Source organism: Pleurodeles waltl, chromosome 4_1 (genome assembly GCF_031143425.1).
Source record: "Pleurodeles waltl isolate 20211129_DDA chromosome 4_1, aPleWal1.hap1.20221129, whole genome shotgun sequence".
In the NCBI taxonomy this organism is placed as follows: Eukaryota; Metazoa; Chordata; class Amphibia; order Caudata; family Salamandridae; genus Pleurodeles; species Pleurodeles waltl.
In genome coordinates this window covers 357,157,812-357,179,812 of record NC_090442.1, presented here as the reverse complement: position 1 = coordinate 357,179,812, position 22,001 = coordinate 357,157,812, and the positions used below count along the sequence as shown (strand labels likewise).

Here is a 22,001-nt window from a genome sequence, read left to right as displayed (position 1 = left end):
GGACCTCTGCACTGTCTGCCAAATTGAGCCCACCCAGCTGATAAGACAAGAATGTGGGTAGAGTGGAAACATCCAGAACACAGGGGAGCCCTGATAAAAGCGGTCAAAAAATGGCACTTTACAAGCAAGGAATCCCAGGATAAGCCTCAACATTAACATCACTATTAACACTTGAGCTCCCATTAAGCCTGCAATATGTGCCTTTCCCAGAACCTCCACTTTCTCTCAAAAGTTGCGGCCAGCCAGATGGCCTGCGGGAATTTAGCATGAGCAACAGTTATCAGCTACACTCCACCTCTGTATTTCCTTCTCCTCTCTTTTTCGTTGTCAAGAAGAAACGAGAATTAATTTGCACGTCCTCCCATAAACTGTGCTACCGTAGGTACGGACTGTTGAAAACCCAGCAGCCACTAAGAAACAAAGACTCAAAAGAATTCAATATATAGTTTCTCTATCTCATATCTGAATTTTGCCAGTATCTGACCACATTTTATGAAGTACATTTTCATCCGATACTATTCTCCAAAGTCGTAGTAACTGACTACTAGCTAGATTTTTTATCATGTGCCTTTGAGGAAAGTTTATATTCTATAATATTGCTTAAAAACAAATGTTCCCAAAATAAATGTTGAAACCCTTGTTCTGTAGGGTAACCCATTTTAACACTGAACGGTTACCCGCGATGCAAATGGTGCCCATTTGGATTTGTTTTGTGTAAATGTTTATGTGATGATTGATTATGGATCTGGCTCTCCAAGAACTAGGCATTAAATGATTGCAAGGCAGTACTAACAGTTCCATATTCACAGTTCTGCTTTTACAGGAAAACTAGCATCTAAAGCCAGAGTTGACAAATTAATATATTTATACACCACATAATGAACCATCAAAATAATACACATGGCTCTAGTTAATGTGATGAAATAAACATACTAGTGGTATAAACAATATAACACTTAAAGCTCATTTCATATAATGACTCTCAGGAGATGTTTTATAACACTATTTTCTAAGACTGAATTACAACCTCACTAGAAGGCTCCCAGAGGCATCAAATTTAGTAGTGCTCCAATTTTAGCAGAGAACAATATAAGGCAGAAAGACAAATAGGGGTTCGAGATAATAGGCTCCAGTAAAGCTGCTACAATTGTAAACGAATCTCAGTGTTTCAGATGAGAGTATTTAGCTAAAAGTCCACAATGCTTTAATTATGTATGGCCACATTACATTTATCTGTTGGTTTTGTGGACTTTATTAGTGTTGATCCATATTTATTTTATGTTTTGAGAATAAAAGGATTTGTGAGTGAAATTGTATATTTCCTGTTGGAAATGGGGTCTTTGGTTGGCAGTCAGGTTACCCACTGTCCAAGCAAGGACCCTCACTCTAGTCAGGGTAAAAGAGAACCATCCTCAGGTAACTCCCACTCACCCCCTTGGTAAGCTTGGCACGAGCAGTAGGCTTAACTTCAGAGTGCTAGGTGTAAAGTATTTGTACCAACACACACAGTACCTTAATGAAAAAACTACAAAATGACAACACAGGTTTAGAAAAATAGGAAGTATTTATCTAAACAAAACAAGACCAAAACAATAAAAATCCACAAAACACAAGTCAAGTTACCACTAAAAATGCAAAAAGAGTCTTCATGTAATTTTAAACACACACTAACGCCGTTAGCATGAAAATGTACCTTGGGTGCGTCAAACATAACCCCGCATGGGCGAGTGTGCGTCAATAAGGGCTTGCGATGTGTCAATATCACTCACAAGCGAGACCTTGCATCGTTTCTCCTTTAGTCGGATCGGCGTGCGTCGTTTCTTCTCTCCGCAGGAGAGCAATGCATTGATACGGTCAGCACTCTTGGGTCCGGGCAGGCCTTGCGCCGTTTTTACATGCTCAGCGGTGCTTGCGTCGGAAATCCAGCTGCACGATGATACGAAAACCACGCAGCGCGGTTTGAGATCTCATCAGCCTCCGTCAGCGATGCTCTGCGTTGTTCCTCCAGTCCCCGGCATCGATCTTCAGGTCACGTTGCAGGCGACTGTCCATTTTCAGCAGCGAAGCCGGCGGCGTGTCGATTTTTCAGCCACAGATTGGAGTTGCGTCGATCTTTTCCCCGCATGGCGTTCTGTGCATGGATTTCTTACTCTTGGGCTGCCAGCTTCTCGTTTCAGGGTCCCAGGAACCGGATGGTCACCACTTGGCAGAGTAGGAGTCCCTACAGAGACTCCAGGTGCTGGCAGAGAGAAGTCTTTGCTGTCCCTGAGACTTCAAATAACAGGAGGCAAGCTCTAAATCAAGCCCTTGGAGATCTTCACAAGAAGGAAGGCAACACAAAGTCCAGTCTTTGTCCTCTAGCACAGGCAGAAGCAGCAACTGCAGGAAAGCTCCACAAAAGCACAGTCACAGGCAGAGCAGCTCTTCTTCCTCAGCTCTTCTCCAGGCAGAGGTTCCTCTTTGTTTCCAGAAGTATTCTAAAGTCTGTAGTTTTGGGTGTCCTTCTTATACCCATTTTCTCCTTTGAAGTAGGCCTACTTCAAAGCAAAATCTCTCTTGATTGTGAAATCCTGCCTTGCCCAGGCCAGGCCCCAGACACTCACCAGGGGGTTGGAGACTGCATTGGGTGAGGGCAGGCACAGCCCTTTCAGGTGTGAGTGACCACTGCTCCCCTCCCTCCTAGCACAGATGGCTCATCAGGAATTGCAGACTACACCCCAGCTCCCTTTGTGTCACTGTCTAGTGAGAGGTGCAACCGGCCCAACTGTCAAACTGACCCAGACAGGGAATCCACAAACAGGCAGAGTTACAGAAATGGTACAAGCAAGAAAATGCTCACTTTCTAGTGGCATTTTCAAACACAATCTTAAAATCAACTTTACTAAAAGATGTATTTTTAAATTGGAAGCTCAGAGACCCCAAACCCCACATGTCTATCTGTTCCCAAAGGGAATCTACACTTTAATCATATTTAAAGGTAGCCCCCATGTTAACCTATGAGAGGGACAGGCCTTGCAACAGTGAAAAACGAATTTAGCAATATATCACTGTCAGGACATATAAAACACATTACTTTATGTCCTACCTTAACCATACACTGCATCCTGCCCTTGGGGCTACCTAGGGCCTACGCTAGGGGTGTCTTACATGTAGGAAAAGGGACGTTTTAGGCTTGGCAAGTGGGTACACTTGCCAAGTCGAATTTACAGTTACAACTGCACACACAGACACTGCGGTGGCAGGTCTGAGACATGATTACAGAGCTACTTATGTGGGTGGCACAACCAGTGCTGCAGGCCCACTAGTAGCATTTGATTTATAGGCCCTGGTACCTCTAGTGCACTTTACTAGGGATTTAGTAGTAAATCAAATATGCCAATCATGGATAAGCCAATTACATACACATTTTGTAAAGGAGCACTTGCATTTTAGCACTGGTTAGTAGTGGTAAAGTGCCCAGAGTAACAATAACAACAAAAACAGAGTCCAGCACACATCAACAACCTGGGAAACAGAGGCAAAAAGTTAAGGGAGACCACACCAAGGATGAAAAGCCTAACATGTGTCCCCCCCCAGCTGAAAGTGGGGAGCAACTACCCAACCTCATGGGAGTTCTCATAACTAAGGCGGAAGAAGCTGGACAGACCATCAGCATTGGCGTTTTCTGCACCAGGACGGTGTTCCAGAGTAAAGTCCATCCCCTGTAGGGAAATGGACCACCTCAACAGTTTTGGAATCTCACCCCTCATCTGCATTAACCATCTGAGGGGCCTGTGGTCAGTCTGAACTCGGAAGTGAGTCCCAAACAAGTAGGGTTTTAGCTTCTTCAGCGCCCAGACCACAGCAAATGCTTCACGTTCTAAGGCACTCCACCTCCCTGGGAAGTAACCTTCTGCTAATGAAGGCAACTGGTTGATCTAGGCCCTCTTCATTAAGCTGTGAGAGTACTGCTCCAATACCATGCTCTGAGGCGTCTGTTTCCACAACAAACTCCTTGGAGTAGTCAGGTGCCTTTAGCACAGGTGCTGTGCACATGGCAGCCTTCAGGGCTCAAAAGCGTTCTGGCAAGGCTCTGTCAAGATCACTTTCCTGGGTTACTTATTAGAAGTCAACTCAGTCAAGGGGGTAACAATGGTACCATATCCCTTGACAAACCTCCTGTAGTATCCTGTGAGACCTAAAAAGGCTCTCACTTCAGTCTGGGTCGTGGGAGTCTCCCAAGCCAGAATGGTATCGATCTTAGGCTGTAGGGGTGCCACCTGGCCACTCCCTACATGGTGTCCCAAGTACACCACAGAACACTGCCCTATTTGGCACATGCTTGCCTTAATAATGAGGCCTGTCTTCTGCAGGGACTAACACTCCCCAGAGGTGTTGCACGTGTTCCTCTCATGTGGAACTCCACACCCCAATGTCATCCAGGTAGGCGGCACTGAACTCATCCAGCCCAGCCAACACCTTGTTGACCAACCTTTGAAAGGTGGCAGGGGCATTCTTCATCCCAAATGGCATGACTTTAAATTGAAAGTGTCCATCTTGGGTAGAGAATGCTGAACTCTCCTTGGCCCCCTTAGTTCAGGCAATCTGCCAGTACCCAGATGTCAAGTCAAACGTACTGAGGTACTTGGCAGCTCCTAACCGGTCAAAGAGTTCATCAGCTCGGGGTGGGGTGTGCGTCAGTCTTGCTGACCGCATCGAGTCCCCGGTAGTCCACACAGAATCCGAGTTCTGCAGTGGCACCAGGTGCAGCAGCCTTTGGGACCAATACCACTGGGCTGGAGTGCTCAATAACCCCTAGGGTTAGCATTTTGGATACTTCATCCTTAATGCAAGCCCTGACCCTGTCAGTCACACTGTAAACTTTTTGTTTAATGGGTGTACTGTCCCCAGTGTCCACATCATGTGTGCACAAGTGTATGACTCCTGGGATCAGGGACAACAGTGAGGCAAACTGTCCCAACATGTGGCAACAGTCAACCTGCTGCTCCACAGTCAGGGGTTGGGGGGGTTAAAAGAGGATCACTCCCTCCACAGACCCATCTTTTTCTCCTGCAGACAGGAGGTCAGGAAGAAGCTCAGTCTCCTCCTCCACCCCATCAGCTGTCGCAAGGAGCATGGACAGTTGAGTCCGCTCAAAGTGTGGCTTGAGGCAGTTGACATTCAGGACCCTTAAAGGGTTCCTGGGAGACGGCAAGTCCACCACATAGGTGACTACTCTTGCGCTCCACCACCTCAAATGGCCCAGTCCACTTATCCTGGAGCACCCTAGGCTCCACTGGCGCCATCAACCGCACTTTCTGACCAGGTTGAAACTCGACCAGAGTGGCATTCCAGTCGTACCACCGTTTCATATCCTCCTGGCTTGCTTCCAGATTCCCCTGTGCGAGACTCCTGAAGCGGGCAGTCTGGTTTCTCCAAACCAGCATGTGGCTAAATACATCCCGGCGGGGTGGGGGGGGGGGGATTACTAGGAGCTTTCTCCAAAGCATCCTTCACCAGACTCAAAGGTCCCCTCACAGGGTGGCCATAGATGAGCTCAAAGGGACTAAACCCAAGTCCCTTTTGAGGCACCTCCCTGTAAGCGAACAGAAAGCATGGAAAGAGGATGTCCCACTTCCGCCTCAAGGGCTCTGACAGGCCCTGAATCATGCCTTTCAAGGTGTGTTTGAATCTCTCAACCAGACCATTACTTTGGGGGTGGTAAGGTGTGGTGAACTTGTAGGTTACCCCACACTTCTTCCACAGAGACTTCATATACATAGATATGAAGTTGGTACCCGTATCAGATACCACTTCCTTGGGGAACCCCATGTGGGTAAAAACTTCTATCAGTGCACGACCCACCACAGGGGAAGTGACTGACCTCAGAGGAATGGCTTCTGGGTACCGGGTGCATGGTCCATCAAGACCAGGATGAACCTGTTGCCCACGGCTGTCTTGGGGTCCAGAGGTCCCACAATGTCAATACCTACCCTCTCAAAGGGAGTTCTAAATACAGGTAAAGGTTGGAGGGGAGACTTACATTTCCCTCCACTCTTGCCACTTGCCTGACAAGTTGGGCCAAGACCTACAGTGTGCAGCAGAATGTTTCTGCATCTGGGGCTAATACAAGTGGGAGACAAGCCTCTTATAGGTCTTGTCCTGCCCCAGATGTTCTGCCAAAGGCACATCATGAGCCGACCCCAGTAGGAAGGCCCTGAAGCACTGGGGTACCACCAGCATACGAGCTGACCCAGGCCCAGGAACCACAGACACACTATACAGGAGGCCATCCTCCTAATAGATCAGGTGAGTACTGGGCTCCTCGCCAGCCACCTGGGCTGCCACAATCCCTCTAGAGTAGGCCAAGTCTTCTGTGCTTCACAGAATGCCTCCCTGGTTGGTCCCCATTCCTGCTGCCACTGTGACAGGTCAGGTACCTCCCCCAGTTCACCCGCCTGTTCCCCTGTAGGCTCCGGGGCATCACCCTCAGGCTCCGCCTCCTCCCAGACCGTGGGAACTTCTGGGGCCGGTTTCCCGCGCCCCCTGCCCTTCCTCTTTTTGGCGGTCCCCTGGGCTACTGTTTCAGGCTCCAGGGGCTCTTGACCACCCTGACGGACTGCCATTGACCAAATGGATACGCATACCCACCCAGGCAGACCAAATATCTCCAAGTGAGACCTTTGTTCCACCTCCTTCCAAGGGGAATCCTCCATGTCATTGCCTAGCAACAGGCAAGGTTGGACTCACAGCTATCTTCAAGGAACCCAAGACCCCCACATTCAAAGGAAACCTGCGCCACCCTCACAGGCGCTCTGAGTTGTTCACTGCAACTACTTTGTGAAGTACCAGGGGATCTATCTGCTCATCAGACACCAGCTGACTCCTCACTGTAGTCACGCTGGCTCCTGTGTCTCTCAGAGCCTCCACTCTGTCCATTGATGGTTACCCACTGCCAGTACTTTAGTGTTCTCAGGCACGAGGGTTCTCTGGACCATCTCACTGTCCCCTAGTGAGACAAGGTTCATCTCAGCTGGCTCCCAGCCACCTAGAACAAACGAACTCCTCTCCAAGTGCTACACTGGCCGAACCCTGGGACGGTGCACCAGTGGGTGCCGGTGTACTTTTGGGGCATTTGGGGTCCCCCTCCCCCCCCCCCCACATGACCCACCTGGTCACATGAATAGCACTTACGTGGGGGACCACCTGCCACTGGCTTCCCTTTGGAGAACCATGCCTTCTTCTCACTGGGGGGTTGGGAATCCTTACAGTGGGAATCAATTTGGGGCCCTTTAGAGAACTCCCCCCATTTACCCTTACCCCCCCTTTCTTCTGATAGGAACCCTGCCCACCCTTGGCGTGGTCTCCCCCATACCTCTTTTGGACCCTGGTGCTCTCCCAGCAGTTCACTTCCTGCGCAAGCTTCCTGGGATCAGTCAGCTAGCTGTCAATTAGATGCCGGTGCAGCTCTGGAAAACAAACTGTACAAGTGCTCCCAAGCAATCAGATTGTAAAGCCCCTCATACGCAGTTACCTTACTGCCCTTCACCCAACCATCCAGTGACCTGCAATAAAAATCAACATATTCCAACCATGTTTGGGATTCCTTCTTCTTAGAGGACCTAAACTTGTCTGTTAGACCTGACAGCCCCAGGATGGTCACCCCTAACTTTTTGCCTGCCTCCGTCCACTTTTTGGATACTGTTTCTGCTGGTTTTTAGGCTCTGCGCACTTTACCACTGCTAACCAGTGCTAAAGTGCATATGCTCTCTCCCTTTTTAAACATGGTAACATTGGATCTTACCCAATTGGACTATTTAATTTACTTACAAGTCCCTAGTACAGTGCACTATCTGTGCCCAGGGCCTGTAGATTAAATGCTACTGGTGGGCCTGCAGCACTGATTGTGCCACCCACTTAAGTAGCCCCTTAACCTTGTCTCAGGCCTTCCATGGCAAGGCCTGTGTGTGCAGTTTCACTGGCAATTCGACTTAGCATTTAGAAGTACTTGCCAAGCCTAAAACTCCCCTTTTTCTACATATAAGACACCCCTATGGTATGCCCTAGGTAACCTATAGGGCAGGGTGCTGTGTAGGCAAAAGGCAGGACACGTACCTATGTAGTTTACATGTCCTGGTAGTTTAAAACTCCTACAATCGTTTTTATACTGCTGTGAGGCCAGCTCCCTTCATAGGCTAACATTGGGGCTGCCCTCATACATTGTTTGAGTGGTAGCTGCTGATCTGAAAATAGTAAGAAGGTCATATTTAGTATAGCCAGAATGGTGACATTAGATCCTGCTGACTGGTGAAGTTGGATTTAATATTACTATTTTAGAAAGGCCACTTTTAGAAAGTGAGCATTTCTCTGTACTTAAATCTTTCTGTGCCTTACAATCCACATCTGGCTGGGTTTCGTTGACAGCTCCTTGTGCATTCACTCAAACACCCTGAACACAGGATACTCAGCCTCACTTGCATACATCTGCATTTTGAATGGGTCTTTCTGGGCTGGGAGGGTGGAGGGTCTGATCTCACACGAAGGACTGCCACACCCCCACTAGGAACTTGGCAGATAGGCTTGAACTGAAAGTGGACTTGGTGCACTTCCAAGCCACTCCTTTAAGTCTCCCCCACTTCAAAGGCACATTTGGGTATATAAACAGGGCCTCTGCCGCAATCAACTACACTTCCTGGAGAAGAAACTTGTAACCAGAACCTGCATGGTGCCAAGAAGAACTGCCTGGCTGCCCAAAGGACTCACCTGACTCCTTTCCGTGAAGGACTGCTTCCTTGCTGTTGCCCTGCCGCTCTCTGGCTGAGGTGAAGAAGTGCTCTCCAAGGGCTTGGATAGAGATTTCCTCCTGTTCCCTTAAGTCTCAGGACCAAAAAGGCTTCACCTCTTCAAGGAGGACTCCTTGTGCTGCGAAATTCGACGCACAGCCTGCCAGAAATGACGCACAGCCTGCACCGCAGTGAAAATTTCACCGCACAATGAACCGGAACAACGCAGCTCGAATTTGCAACAAGAAGATCGATGCAGCGCCAGCATAGCAACCCGAAATTCGACGCACGGCCCACTGGATCAATGCATAGCCGAGCCGGAACGACGCAGCCCGACTTCCAGAGAGGAATCGATGCAGCGCCTATTGTGCAGTAGAAAATTAGACGCAACGCCCCCCCCCCCCCCAAATCGAAGCAGCTCCTGTGATTTCATCCTGCCAGAGCAGGAAATCCACGCACTGTCCCCGGGGCGTCTGAGAACCCCGCAACCCGAAGAGGATCCACGACCGAGCAACGGAAATCAACGCACAGCTGCCCCTGTGTGAAACCAAAACGGCGCATCGCCGTGTGCGGCCTGAGAAATCGACGCACACCCTTTTGTTTCCACACATCTCCTCCTCTGAGGTTCTTTGATGAGATTTTTCACGCGAACCAGGTACTTTGTGCTTGAAAGAGACTTTGTTTGCTTTTAAAAAAAAACTTAAGACACTTTATGTCGCTTTTCAGTGATATCTCAACATTTACTTATTGCATCTTTGATCGTTTTGACCTGCATTTATCCAGATAAATATTATATATTTTTCTAAACACTGTGTGATGTATTTTTGTAGTGCTATATGGTGGTATTGTATGATTTATTGCACAAATACTTTACACATTGCCTTCTAGGTTAAGCCCGACTGCTCAGTGCCAAGCTACCTGAGGGTGGGCACAGGATAATTTAGATTGTGTGTGACTTACCCTGACTAGAGTGAGGGTCCTTGCTTGGACAGGGGGTAACCTGACTGCCAACCAAAGACCCCAATTCTAACATTGTCCTTATACTACTCCAGGGTGAGACCATACCTTGTGAGTAGGGCATCCTTCATGATAGCGTAGGTAAGATTCTGAGCATTCCCCTAAGGCTGTCAGTGTATCCCTCCCCTCTACCTCACAGTGCTTCACAGACCCGCCCCCCCAATGATCTCCAGGGACAAGATTCATGTGGAAAGCAGACTCATACCCCCTGAACCACAAGTATATGTCGGACTCCCTCTTGTAATCTTTCACTAGGTCTTTGAGGCTGCACTGTACTGCTGCTGCCACCATCTTTACTGGACTGGTTCCTATGACCTAACTCCTTTAAGCTAAGCTCATGAGCCAGCAGTATCTTCCTTTCCTCAATTGCCATCCTTCTCTCTTCCATCTCTAGACTGTGCTTCTTGAGCTCCAATTGGTACTCTTGTTCTGCCTGTCTGTCCTGCAACTCTTCAGGTGTCAGACCCTTGGAGGACACTGCTACCTGCCTTAGAGACTCTCTCTCTCTCTCTAGCAGACCAGTCACACCCACTACATCATTGTGAGTGACTTGCACCTCTTCCTCCACTTCCTGCTCAACATCTGTGAGCCCCTCAGCTTGTCTGGCTGTCACGCAGGCCCTCACAGCCTTTTGCAGCTCCTCCTTCTTGGATGAGCTCTTACTGGGACAGGCAAAATCCTTGCAGAATTGCTTCAACTGAGCTACTGTGTAGCTCTACACTTTCTCTATGTCAAAGGCAACTCCAGCTGATGCATCTCCAGATTGAGACATGATGAAGATTTTTTTTAAAATGCAAAGTTCCAAAGGCAGAAAAACAAGTTCGCAAATGAAGTTTAAAAAAAAGTCAATCAATGGATCAGCAAGAAGTAGAACAAAAAGAAGTCCCAAAGAGAACAGCAAAAATCACAAGACAAGTAATATGTGGTCACGTAATGGTCTGAACTCAAAACAGTAGTGTACACTTAAATCACTGTATGTCAAGTACAAATACAAGTCCAATCCCAACTGCTGATCACCAATGATAGCAATTTAGTCTTTGGTTGGCAGTCAGGGTAACCCCTTGTCCAAGGAAGGACCCTCACTCTAGTCAGGGTAAAAGAGAATCACCCTCAGCTAACCCCCACTAACCCCCTTGGTTGCTTGGCATGAGCAGTAGGCTTAACTTCAGAGTGCTAGGTGTAAAGTATTTGTACCAACACACACAGTAAGTTATGAAGATGACCTAAAGTTGTCAAACTATGGAACCAACAAGACATGAGTACAAAAGCTCCAAAGGAACTTGAAGTTGTGGTCACAGTGTTTTTAGAATGTTCATACCAATATCCTATTTAACTCGGACAATAAGGGGGTGTTTGGGGTTGGCTTGAGGCTAGCAGACAAACAAAAAAGGGTAGAAGGCAGAGTCTGGGGGCAACCAAATTGGCAGCTGAAGATGAGTTGGAGGGGCTGGGGCCTAGCAGACTAACAACAGAAGGTCGGTGGACGGAAGGGACTGGGGAAGAACACTAAGGGGGCACACGTACACAAGGAAGACAGCTGTAAAATGTGCTTGCTTTTAGAGTGTTTAAAGAAAAGTAAACTAAAGCCTGAAAAAAAACACAGGAGCGGAAAGACACAAGTAATACATAAATGCTCCAGAGGAGGGACAAACACACAAGAAGGAAGGAAGCCTATGAAATCTGACCAAAACGAAGCCTGAGAACAAGCGACAATCAAACCACCCAATGGTAAGCAATGTGTGGCCCCAAACTACATATAATATAGCAAAAGATGTTGCAAGAGACAGCACATGTCGTCTTAGGAGACAGCTACAAATCCATTCCGGATTCTGTCTCATGATCAGAGTCCATGTAACTACCCTTCAAGAATGATCTTGTTTTAAATAGACATTACACCGCAAGACTTGGTGTTTGCTCTACTAAAACGGTCTTCGCTGCACTTTCTGAATTATCTTTGAAGGCAGCTTACTGTTTATTTTGGCTTCACTAAACCTGCCTCGTGGGGACACAGTTTTACTGTAGATTAAGTCTTTGTTCATCGATATTGAGCTAATCAGTCTCCCCATTTTCAAGGTATGCAAGATGGTAGTCAGCGACATCAGTGACAAGCCACTAATGCAGGACTTTTTGAAACCAAGGTACAGGAAGAATTGTTCTACTCAAGTATTTCCGAGTCATCTGAAAGGAGGGAGATATTAAGGAAAACTTCCATGGCAATGCCCACACCGTGACTATTGTGCACTGTAATGACAGGTTCGACCCATCTGGATAAAACATTCTTTAAAAAAAAAAAAATGTCCCATTGAGTTTGTGCAGATGAAGGAAAATTGGTCTTTTCTTTCAAGATTCAGCTCACTAGAGTTCATCTGGACTGTGGTGTGGTCAAGACGGGTGGCAATGTTTTAATGATTCTCCGTGAGGCCATCTACAGATGCCAAGAAGAAGAGTGCCAACAGCGTATGTATCCCACAATTCTCAGACGGGAACAATGCCACATTTATACGATGGCAGACTGGGAGGGAAAGCAAGGATTTCTTTGATACTATGCATTCTTCATGACTTCTGCTGCAGAATCAAGACCGAGAACAGCAGTTTTCAAGTGTTCTTTAGGAACAGGAGGAAATGCACACATCTTTCAGCACTTACGTAAGTCCGAACTAAGAGGCATTTACACACAACAAGGAAGAGAGCAACTACGCTGCAGATAAAATGAAACGGGCACATAGCAGGTGACCAATGAGACTTCAAATGTCCAATAACGTTTAACTGACACTCAGTGAATAGACCGTTTCTTTTAAGACCACTTCAAACAAGGGCATGGACCATCCATATTCGTCTAACAGACGGCATGTTTTTCAATAATACACACTGCAAATACATCCTCAATGTGTTTGTTGGAAGGTGGTTCTGGGGAGGAAGTAGGTCTCTCCCCTCTCTGCATAGGGATTAACCCGAGATACCAACAGCTGACTGGTGCAACTTCCTACCCCTAGTTGATGACTGGAGATTGTATCGTAAGGAACTATCCACCCCCAGCGCCAACGTCATTCCGCCCTCTCAGGAACTCTGCAACTCCCTCTACGCTTTTTTCCACAGCAAGATCGCCGACATCCACAGCAGCTTCAACATCCCGACCACGCCCACCCCCGTCATCGCCTCGAACCCAAGCATCGCCAACCCCATCACCGCCTGGTCCAACGTCGACAACCCGCAAAATCATGAACTCCATCCACTCCGGATCACCGACTGACCCCTGCCCACACCACATCTTCAACAAAGCCGACTAACATCGCGCCCCAACTCCGCAAGATCATCAACGCCTCCTTCGAAACAGGCACGTTCCCGGAAAGCTGGAAGCACGCAGACAGCAACGCCCTCCTCAAGAAACCCAAAGCCGACCCCAAGGACCTCAAGAACTTCCGCCCAATCTCCCTCCTCCCCTACCCAGCGAAAGTCGCAGAAAAGATAGTCAACCTTCAACTGACACGCCACATCGAAGACAACAACATCCTCGACCCCTCACAAACCGGATTCAGACGCAACCACAGCACCGAAACCGCCCTCATCGCCGCCACAGATGACATCAGACGCCAACTCGACCATGGCGAAACCTCCGCCCTCATCCTCCTAGACCTCTCAGTGGCCTTCGCACTCTACTATCACGCCTCCAAAAAGCCGGAATACAGGAAAAAGCCCTAGCCTGGACCCCATCCTTCCTCTCCGGCAGAACACAGACCGTCCGCCTCCCACCCTTCCGCTCAGAAGCCAACAACATCATCTGCGGCGTCCCCCAGGGCTCCTCCCTGAGCCCGACGCTGTTCAACATTTACATGGCCCCCCTCGCACAAGTGGCCCGCCGTCACGACCTCAACATCATCACCTACGCCGACGACACCCAGCTCATCCTCTCCCTCACCAACGACCCCGCCACCGCCAAAGCCAACCTCCACGAAGGAATGAAAGCAGTCGCCGACTGGATGAGAAATAGCCGCCTGAAACTGAACACCGACAAGACAGAAATCCTCATCCTCGGGACATCCCCCTCCGCCTGGGACGTCTCGTGGTAGCCCACCACCCTTGGAACAGCTCCAACGCCCACCGACCACGCCCGCAACTTGGGATTCATCCTTGACTCCGCACTCTCCATGGATAGACAAGTCAGCGCCGTCACCTCCTCCTGCTACAACACCCTCCGCACCCTCCACAGGCTCTACAAGTGGATCCCGACCGACACCAGGAAGACCGTGACCCACGCCCTCGTCAGCAGCAGATTAGACTACGGCAACACACTCTATGCAGGTATCCCTGCAAAACACCTCCAACGGCTTCAACGCATCCAAAACGCCTCTGCCCGACTCATCACCAACGCACCCCGCCACAGCCACATCACCCCCCCACCTCCAAGAGCTCCACTGGCTTCCCGTCGACAAGAGGGTCACCTTCAAGCTCCTCATCCACGCACACAAAGCACTCCACAACGCCGGCCCCACCTACCTCAACAACAGACTCCATTTCTACACGCTGACCCGCCAACTGCGATCCGCGAGTCTCGCCCTCGCCACCATCCCCCACATCCAGCGAACCACCTCCGGTGGCAGATCCCTCTCCTACCTCACCGCCAAGACCTGGAACACACTCCCTACCTACCACCGACAGACTCAAGACCTACTCGCCTTCAGAAGACTCCTCAAGACCTGGATTTTCGAGCAGTAGCAGTCACTACCCCCCCCCCCCCTCAGTGCCTTGGAACCCTAACGGGTAAGTAGCGCGCTCTATAAATGTCTGTGATTGATTGATTGATTGAGTAATGAACTTAAGATAATACGAATTTTTCTAGTTTAGTTCAAGGTGGAGTGTTAACCATTCGACTGCACAGGCAGAGTTTGTTGAGCAATCTTAAGAAAATCCTCGTTACATAATTTCTTAAATAGTAGGAAAAAAAAACGTCCAGCATCCATGCACTTTAATATAGAAGTAAAAAAAAAAAAAGTACATAAAACGGTAAAATCCGGAATTCATTTTATCATTACTGAAGAGTAGGAAAGGGGGCAGCGGGGATTAGAAATGTTTCGGAGGCATCAGTCATGAGTAAATCAGTGTAGCACGTAAACATGCCAAGACAGCACTTTCAGCTTTTTAACGCACCAGATCACTCTGAAAGAGACAAATGCCCGGTATTGGAGGCACACGTTGCACATGGTTCCTACAGTGGGCTGAAATTGTCTAATGTAAACTCACTTTTGGCAGCCAGCAAACACTTTCAGTTCTGTGCTAAACTGCCTTCACAATCGAGTGAAGACATCTGCAAGGGCAAGGAAAGAGAAACTAACACTTGACAATGACATGTAATGTGTAACATATACCATGGGTTTTGGGATACATCTAATCTGAAAAATGTGAACACAAACACAGTTGAAACAATGTGAAAGTGCTTGAAATTAAATTAGATTAACACTCCTAACTGGCATAACACCCCAGTTATTTGATCTTTAGAATTAAGTAACAGTATATTTTTACAGGACGCACTGAAGCAGTTATATCCAGCATTTCGTTTTTCAATTCACTACTGTCATGGCAGGATGGTAGGTACCAAGTACTAAATGCAAGAAAATAATACTCCCACAACACCAAGACAGTCAATTAATTCACCCAGACTTCATAAATTCGATTATTGCTGGGGCCTGCTCGCGGCCCTTCGTCAATATTCTTGCTCCTCACTTAAACTTGTCACCTCGCTGGTAGAACCATCTCAGCCTACCAAGGCACACACCCAGCACTCTGTTTCGTCATGGGGCTATGCAGCTCTCAGCTTGAGCCATCTACAAATTGTTGAAAGTTGCATACTAAGAAGTCTATGGAACTTTTCTGGAGTACCTTGTCATCACGCTGGCTCGCTACACACCACGAGGAAAGTCCCTTCAAAAGAACTTCAAAACTAACTTGGTGTGTAAAATCAAAGAGCTCACATTCTGATAGTAGCATCCACCACAAACAGAAACTACCAGCCAACGGCGACAGAAGCAGCCTTTAATGAGAGGATGAGTTAAGGACTTTTATAGAAACGAGTCTCATTGAAAAGCTAAACACAACCAATTCGAAAAGCTGCTACCTCGGCCATATGAAACCTCAATCAGGCCCTTAATTCAGGGACCCAAAGAAACACAAGATCGCTCCCTAAGTGATGACTGCAGACCGGCGTCCTCTATGAGGGTTTTGTTGGTCGGACGGTTTGGTGATAAAATGTAAAGACTCGGCGAAGGATCCAGTTCCAGCGGGTCTCAGACGCACGACGGTGCAACGCCAGCTCCACTCCGCTGCTACACAACGAATATTACAATTAGCGCGGAGAAGCCGCACATAGAAAACGTATCCGCCACTGCTTCGTTTAGCACTCCATGGGCTATTAGTGGGGAACTGTTAAGTCAACATTCACAGAACAGCTCCGGATTTTTTTATTACAATAAACATCACAACGTTTTCAATTAACACGTACACGAAAATGCATCGCAATTAAACATTCACGTGCGACGTCGGCGCGGCTAGCTACTGTGTGGCTGCACCTCTGGGAAAGAGGCGCTGGCCCTCCCTATCACAGCTACACGAGTGGTCACAAATTACTGTTTATTACAACCTCTCGATGCGAAAGCACTCCTTCACTACGTAAGAAGCGGCGGCGTAATACGGGCTGCTAAGCCTCCTATTGCATACACTCAGAGTTTTCAACCTGCAAACAGGCACACTACAATTATGAATTAGAGCAAATAACCGCAAAACATTTGGAGAAGAGACAGCGAAACGAAAAACGGGCATACCATCCCAATGTTAGAGTAAAACATGATTGAATAAACAAAGTCTTATCCACCCGGGCAAAGGAGAGGGGAAATAAGGTACATCAGGCGAGCAGGGGGAATGAAGATGCATGGAATAATTCGTGCTTGGACAAAATTCAACTGTTTTTCAGATTAACAGAGGTGACTAATTTACATTCTTCCTAGTTGCCTTGGTGTTTAGGTAATCATAAGAGCAATTTAAGACAATACTCAGAGTCAGTCTCTCCCACATGTTACCTTCTACCTCTTATGAGGTACACATCCCAAGCCATCTTCATCTCACGTGCGAAATTTACACATCCCCCCCCCCCGGGCTACCACCCAAAAAAAGCTAGTGGCAAAGAACTCGAGACTGTTGTATGCAAGAAATTCGTGCTTTCCACCAGAAAGGGCCCCCTGCAGAATACTGTACCCTTTCAAAACGGTTTATTTTGGTTAAAATCTTAAAATGTGTTTTCACTGAAACATAAGGAAGTATGAAGCAAATGGCGACACAGAACTTTCAATGCATTGTCACAATCAGGAATCGTTTTAACAATCTGTCATCACACTCCTGCTCAAACCCACCTTCTCAAACCTCACCATACACCCTCCTATGTATGGTGACCAACCTGTAACCAACAAGTCACATTCAACATGTCACAGGCCACTAACAGAAACATGCTAGGTATAGGTTCTTTCAAGTGGGCATCCAGACCCCTCATGTTCCGCTCACTCCTTTCCCACTACTAGCTGTGAGAATTGTATTCTCTCTAGAGGGAGATAACCATTATGGCCCTAAAATATAGACTGGATATTTCTCTGAACTCCTGAGACAGATAATTCCATCAAGGGACATTCTATCACTAGTACAAGTTGCCTTCGGGTACTTTTGTCTTCTCTTATTTAACTGCTAAACCCTGCTTGCTGATTAGAAGAAGTTGTACGGTGTGCCATTTTGTCACGATTTCCATAACAATGAATTGCCATTTCTTCACATTATTCAATAAAGGCTTATATAGCCATGCCCTATGAAGACTTGAGGACAATGATATCGCTTTTCTAAAGAACTGAAGTATACATTCTATAATAAAGTACATCCTTTATGGAGAATGAAAATACATGGCATTCACTTGTTCAAACAAATAAACATGTTTGCAAAGGCTGATTGCCCTTACTAGACATTAGACGTGCACTGTCAAATCCTACTCCATGATGAGTCATTAGCAACTTTATTTGGACGCAGTGCTCAGGGTTGTTCTCAAATTAACATACACATCCTTATATATCCACAATCACAGGTTTAGAAAACTGGAGGAGTGCAAGTGGACCACAAAATCAGCCTATAGTAAAATCACTCAAAAAACCACAAAGTAACATGCAAGTGAGTCAATGCCCCTCACAAACAGGAAAAAAACTAAAATGTCACCACACATTTGCGCAGGTTGCCAGACGCATCATTTAACTAACACCCATTCCCTGTAAATCCTACAAACCTACTACATATATTAGCAACATAAATGCAAAAAGATAATATTAACACAAAGAAACATGAAAACAAATGCAGCACTTGACACGCAAAGCCAAAGCATGGGTCGGCATGCTGTCTTTGCAAATTCACTTTCTAAATGTGTGCAGCAAAGTTGTCTTCATCAAAAAGCGAAGACATAACCTGGATTAGCAGTGAGGTCTTTAATTGCTTTCCAGTAACGCACAATAAGTACTCTCATTACTCACTTAATGTAGTATCTGGCTCCTTCGAAGGTGTATCCTTCTTCCCAACCCGTGGGCAAGTCTGGAGAAGGAAAAACACAAGATTCACAATTGATTCACTAGAAGTGGAGGAATACATAATCACATATATAAAAGACCAAGAAGCCCAAAGCCATTCCCCTCACAGTGGGCAAGAGTGGGTATCACGACCAATATGACAAACTTATGCCATGAACAAGTGTTTGGAACGGAAATTGTGAAGTGCAGGTGCTCGCTAACCACAAAGAGGACTAGTTAATTACTGAGGCTTGCTGGTACTCACCCATTAAACCCACTGTACCCCTGCTGGGAAGTACTGGTATGCTCCTTTTAAAAAATTTAGTAAGTAAAAGGTACTGAACTGCGCAAACCACCTACCTGTGAAACTAAGTGATAAGGTGCTTCACCCACAGAATAGGGCAATCAGAGGGACCCATCAGGCACAGGGGACGAGCACCACTATTTTTCCTCAAGCAATCCACTTCTTTATCAGCACAGAGATAGATCGCTTAGTTTATGCTGTGGCCAAACCCGGATTAATGTTTAACTTTGATTTTGTTTCAGGACTAGACACTACCATTATGTGAAAAGTCTCTTTAATGTGCGCCAAGCAGTTCTTTAAAAGCAGATAAATAATAGAATCAAAATTCCAAAATAGAATTTTCCAACATTTATAAGCCCCCAACCAACCACTGGAGTCTTTCCTCTTTAAACTGTTGCGCCATGACAGTTAAGCATGAGTTCTCTGATCTCCTGAGTAAATGAGATGAGTGATGGTAAGAAGGTATTTGTGTAGTTTAAGTGACAATTCAGTTCTAATCTATGGAACTGTATTTTCAAGTAATTGTTTATGTTAATTTGCTTGTTTACTTTGATAAGTCACTTGTGCTGTGTATTTTAAAAATGTTGTAAAGTTCATGCCCTGAAAAATGAAGCTAATGTTTGAAAGATTGTTGGTTGAGTGATGCTGTATGACTCCATTAACATTTCTATCATGTTTGCTTTAAAAGAGCCTACTGTTACTGAAGTGCAAGCTTTGCTCATAAATTTGATCTGTGCTTTACTGGAACGAACGAGCTACTGAAGCAGGCGTAGATGAAATGTGTATCTTTCTAAACTCAAATGTCAGGTCTTGAGTTCGGAGAGATCACGGGATTTGAGCACCATTTTTGATTGGCTAGAAGCCCACTGTAGTATATTAGTTTGGGATTTGTAGGAGATTTTATGTCTTGCGATATCAGGCTGCCATATTAGAATGGGCCATCACCCATTCATCGTGAAGCGGAACAGGCTGCTGTAATAGCACTTCAATCTCTCATGTGTGAAGTGACAGTTGCTTGGACTGTGAGGCAGGCCGAGAGTCACAATATTACATATTAGAAAATCCGGAAGGTTGGTTTACACAGACAAATTTCCAGATGTTTAAGAAGGTTTATATAGTATGGCAGGTGATAAGATTAAGGAGGAAAAAATAAAAAAGTTAATCAGTGAAAGATGCTTTATCTTCTCACGTGACCAAGGGGAGAACTGAGGGGCTTTCAGATGAGTGTTGGTCCTTTGTAGAAGGTGAGAATGAGAAATCTAAAGCAGTGGGAAAAAATTGAATAAAGAAACACATACCGAAGAGAAATTGAGGATGAACAATGTTAGGGATTCAGGTGTGGGCGGTCACAGCACCAGAGGGTTCTGGTGTGCCCGGAGGCACAAATGAAAGTCAGGGACATGATGATGATATTCTACAGGATGTTCGTTACAGTGCGAATAAAGATTTTATGGATAAAGTTCATGAATATGTTCTAGATCTCCCTGAAGGATAAGGTTGGAATGATAGTTTGAAAGGAGATTTGGGTGTTCTGAAGGATACAACTATGGGTAAAAGCAAACTGAAAAATTCACTGGGTGAGTTTATGTTTAACTTAAGTGTAAGTCTCCATCTACAAACTGCAGACTAGTGGCCATTAGCTCATATGAGCGATTAATTAGCTCAAGGAGGACTATGGACAGAGAAGTTAGAAAAAAAAGGAAAGCAGTGTGCTCAAGGCTGGCGGCTGATACTGCTTGTGTGACAAGATTTGGATACTGATTTAATAAGCTTTTTTTCTCCCAGGAAGAAATCCAAGAAAAGGTCGAGAGAGAGCACTTCAACAATGCGAGGACAGAGTTATAGATGTGGTACTCTTGCATGAGTAATGTATACAAAAGAAGTACAACGTAAGAAGGTACAGGGCGATGAGTCTTCTCCACGGAGGGAACCAGCGGACAGTTTGCTTCTAGTGACTGCAAATGTAGTTTTAATTTATGAAATTTTGTGAATTAGCACAAAAGCGAGTAATCAGTCGAAAAAAGAATTGTTAGATGACTCTAAAGGGTTACTATTTAGAGATTTACTGTTTAAAACCATAGCGAAGTATGTCACTACATTTACAACTCCTGATAAGGCTTTCAGCTCTTTAAGGAGAGTATTTGAAGGCAGTGGAGTTTTTGGCAGGGCCAGATGAAGGGGATGTTTTTGTGGCCAACAATTCCAAAAGCACCAGTATAATTTAGGAGGAAGAGGAGACTTCAGAGGATTCCATTCTAATATAGGATTTTTTTCACAAAGTGGGAGGTCAAGAGGAGGTTGTGGGGAAAAGGTAGAGCGATGATAGAAAAAAAAAAAAAAAAAGTTTAGTCAAGACTAAGTAGTTTTTCAGATAACTGGAGATTAATAACAAACTATCCATAGGTGTTACAGACTGTAGTAAGTAATATCATTTATGGCCTGGAGAATCCATGGCACAAAAAAGGAACCTTTATTGATAGAATTCTCTCAATATCAAAAATCATTGGTGAATTTGGGGGTGGCTTAACAATGTGAGGCATTATTCAGCTTCAGGAGGAGTCAAACAACTTTGTGAGTTTTCTTTTCCTTGTAGAAGAGAAGGTCAAAAGGTAGTGTCCTGTGATAAATTTGAAAACTCTGAACAGATGTGTAGAGTATCAGCCTTTCAAGATGAAGTGAATTCATCTTTTTTAGGGATATTCTTTAGGAGGGAGATTGGCTTGTGAGGCTAGATTTGAAGGAAACATGTTTTACAGTTTGCATGGAGGTAGTCAAAATAACTTCAGTTCAGTTGGAAGGGAAATCTGGATGGACGTGCCATTTTATGTGTATGCAGAGAATATGTTGTTGAATCAGATGCAAGCCAATTAGGTTGAAGTGCCAGATTTGTCAGTTTTCAAACTGGTGGTAAAAGGACAAAAGAAGAGATTGCGGCATATAAATTGCATGGAATTAAAAACATGCTTCTTTGCTTTCCAGAGTTTTTCAGAGAAAGTGAAGTATGTGGTTGTTTTGAGGAGGGACGATAATTCATCAGTTCATTATACAAATCGTTTAGGGCAATCCAGATCAAAGAATCTGTTGCAGTTGTCAATGGAATTGTCGAAGTTTTGTTTGGAGCACAAGATTTCAGTGAGGGCAGAGTGTTAGCCAGGTCAAGTGAATGTGGTAGCCAGATTTACCAACAGTTCAGGGATTACATCTAATTGAAGTTGAATACATAGTGTTCAGCAGTTCTGGGTTTCCTTGAGGGTGGATCTTTGTGCTTCAAGGATGGCTACCCAGCTTTAATGTTATTTAAGTTGGGGACCAGATCTAGGCCAGAAGCAGTGGACGCAT

The 22,001-nt window shown here is 46.0% G+C and overlaps 1 protein-coding gene across 15 annotated transcripts in view; it reads right to left on the bottom strand.

Annotated features, from left to right (window-relative positions):
• PLEKHA5 (pleckstrin homology domain containing A5) overlaps positions 1-22,001 on the bottom strand; it is a 991,819-nt gene that overhangs the window by 931,598 nt on the left and 38,220 nt on the right. For all 15 annotated transcript variants that reach the window (XM_069228492.1, XM_069228488.1, XM_069228489.1 and 12 more), the window contains exon 3: positions 18,326-18,383. In XM_069228492.1, coding sequence (XP_069084593.1) covers positions 18,326-18,383 — 58 coding nt within the window. The remainder of the gene's footprint in view (positions 1-18,325; positions 18,384-22,001) is intronic.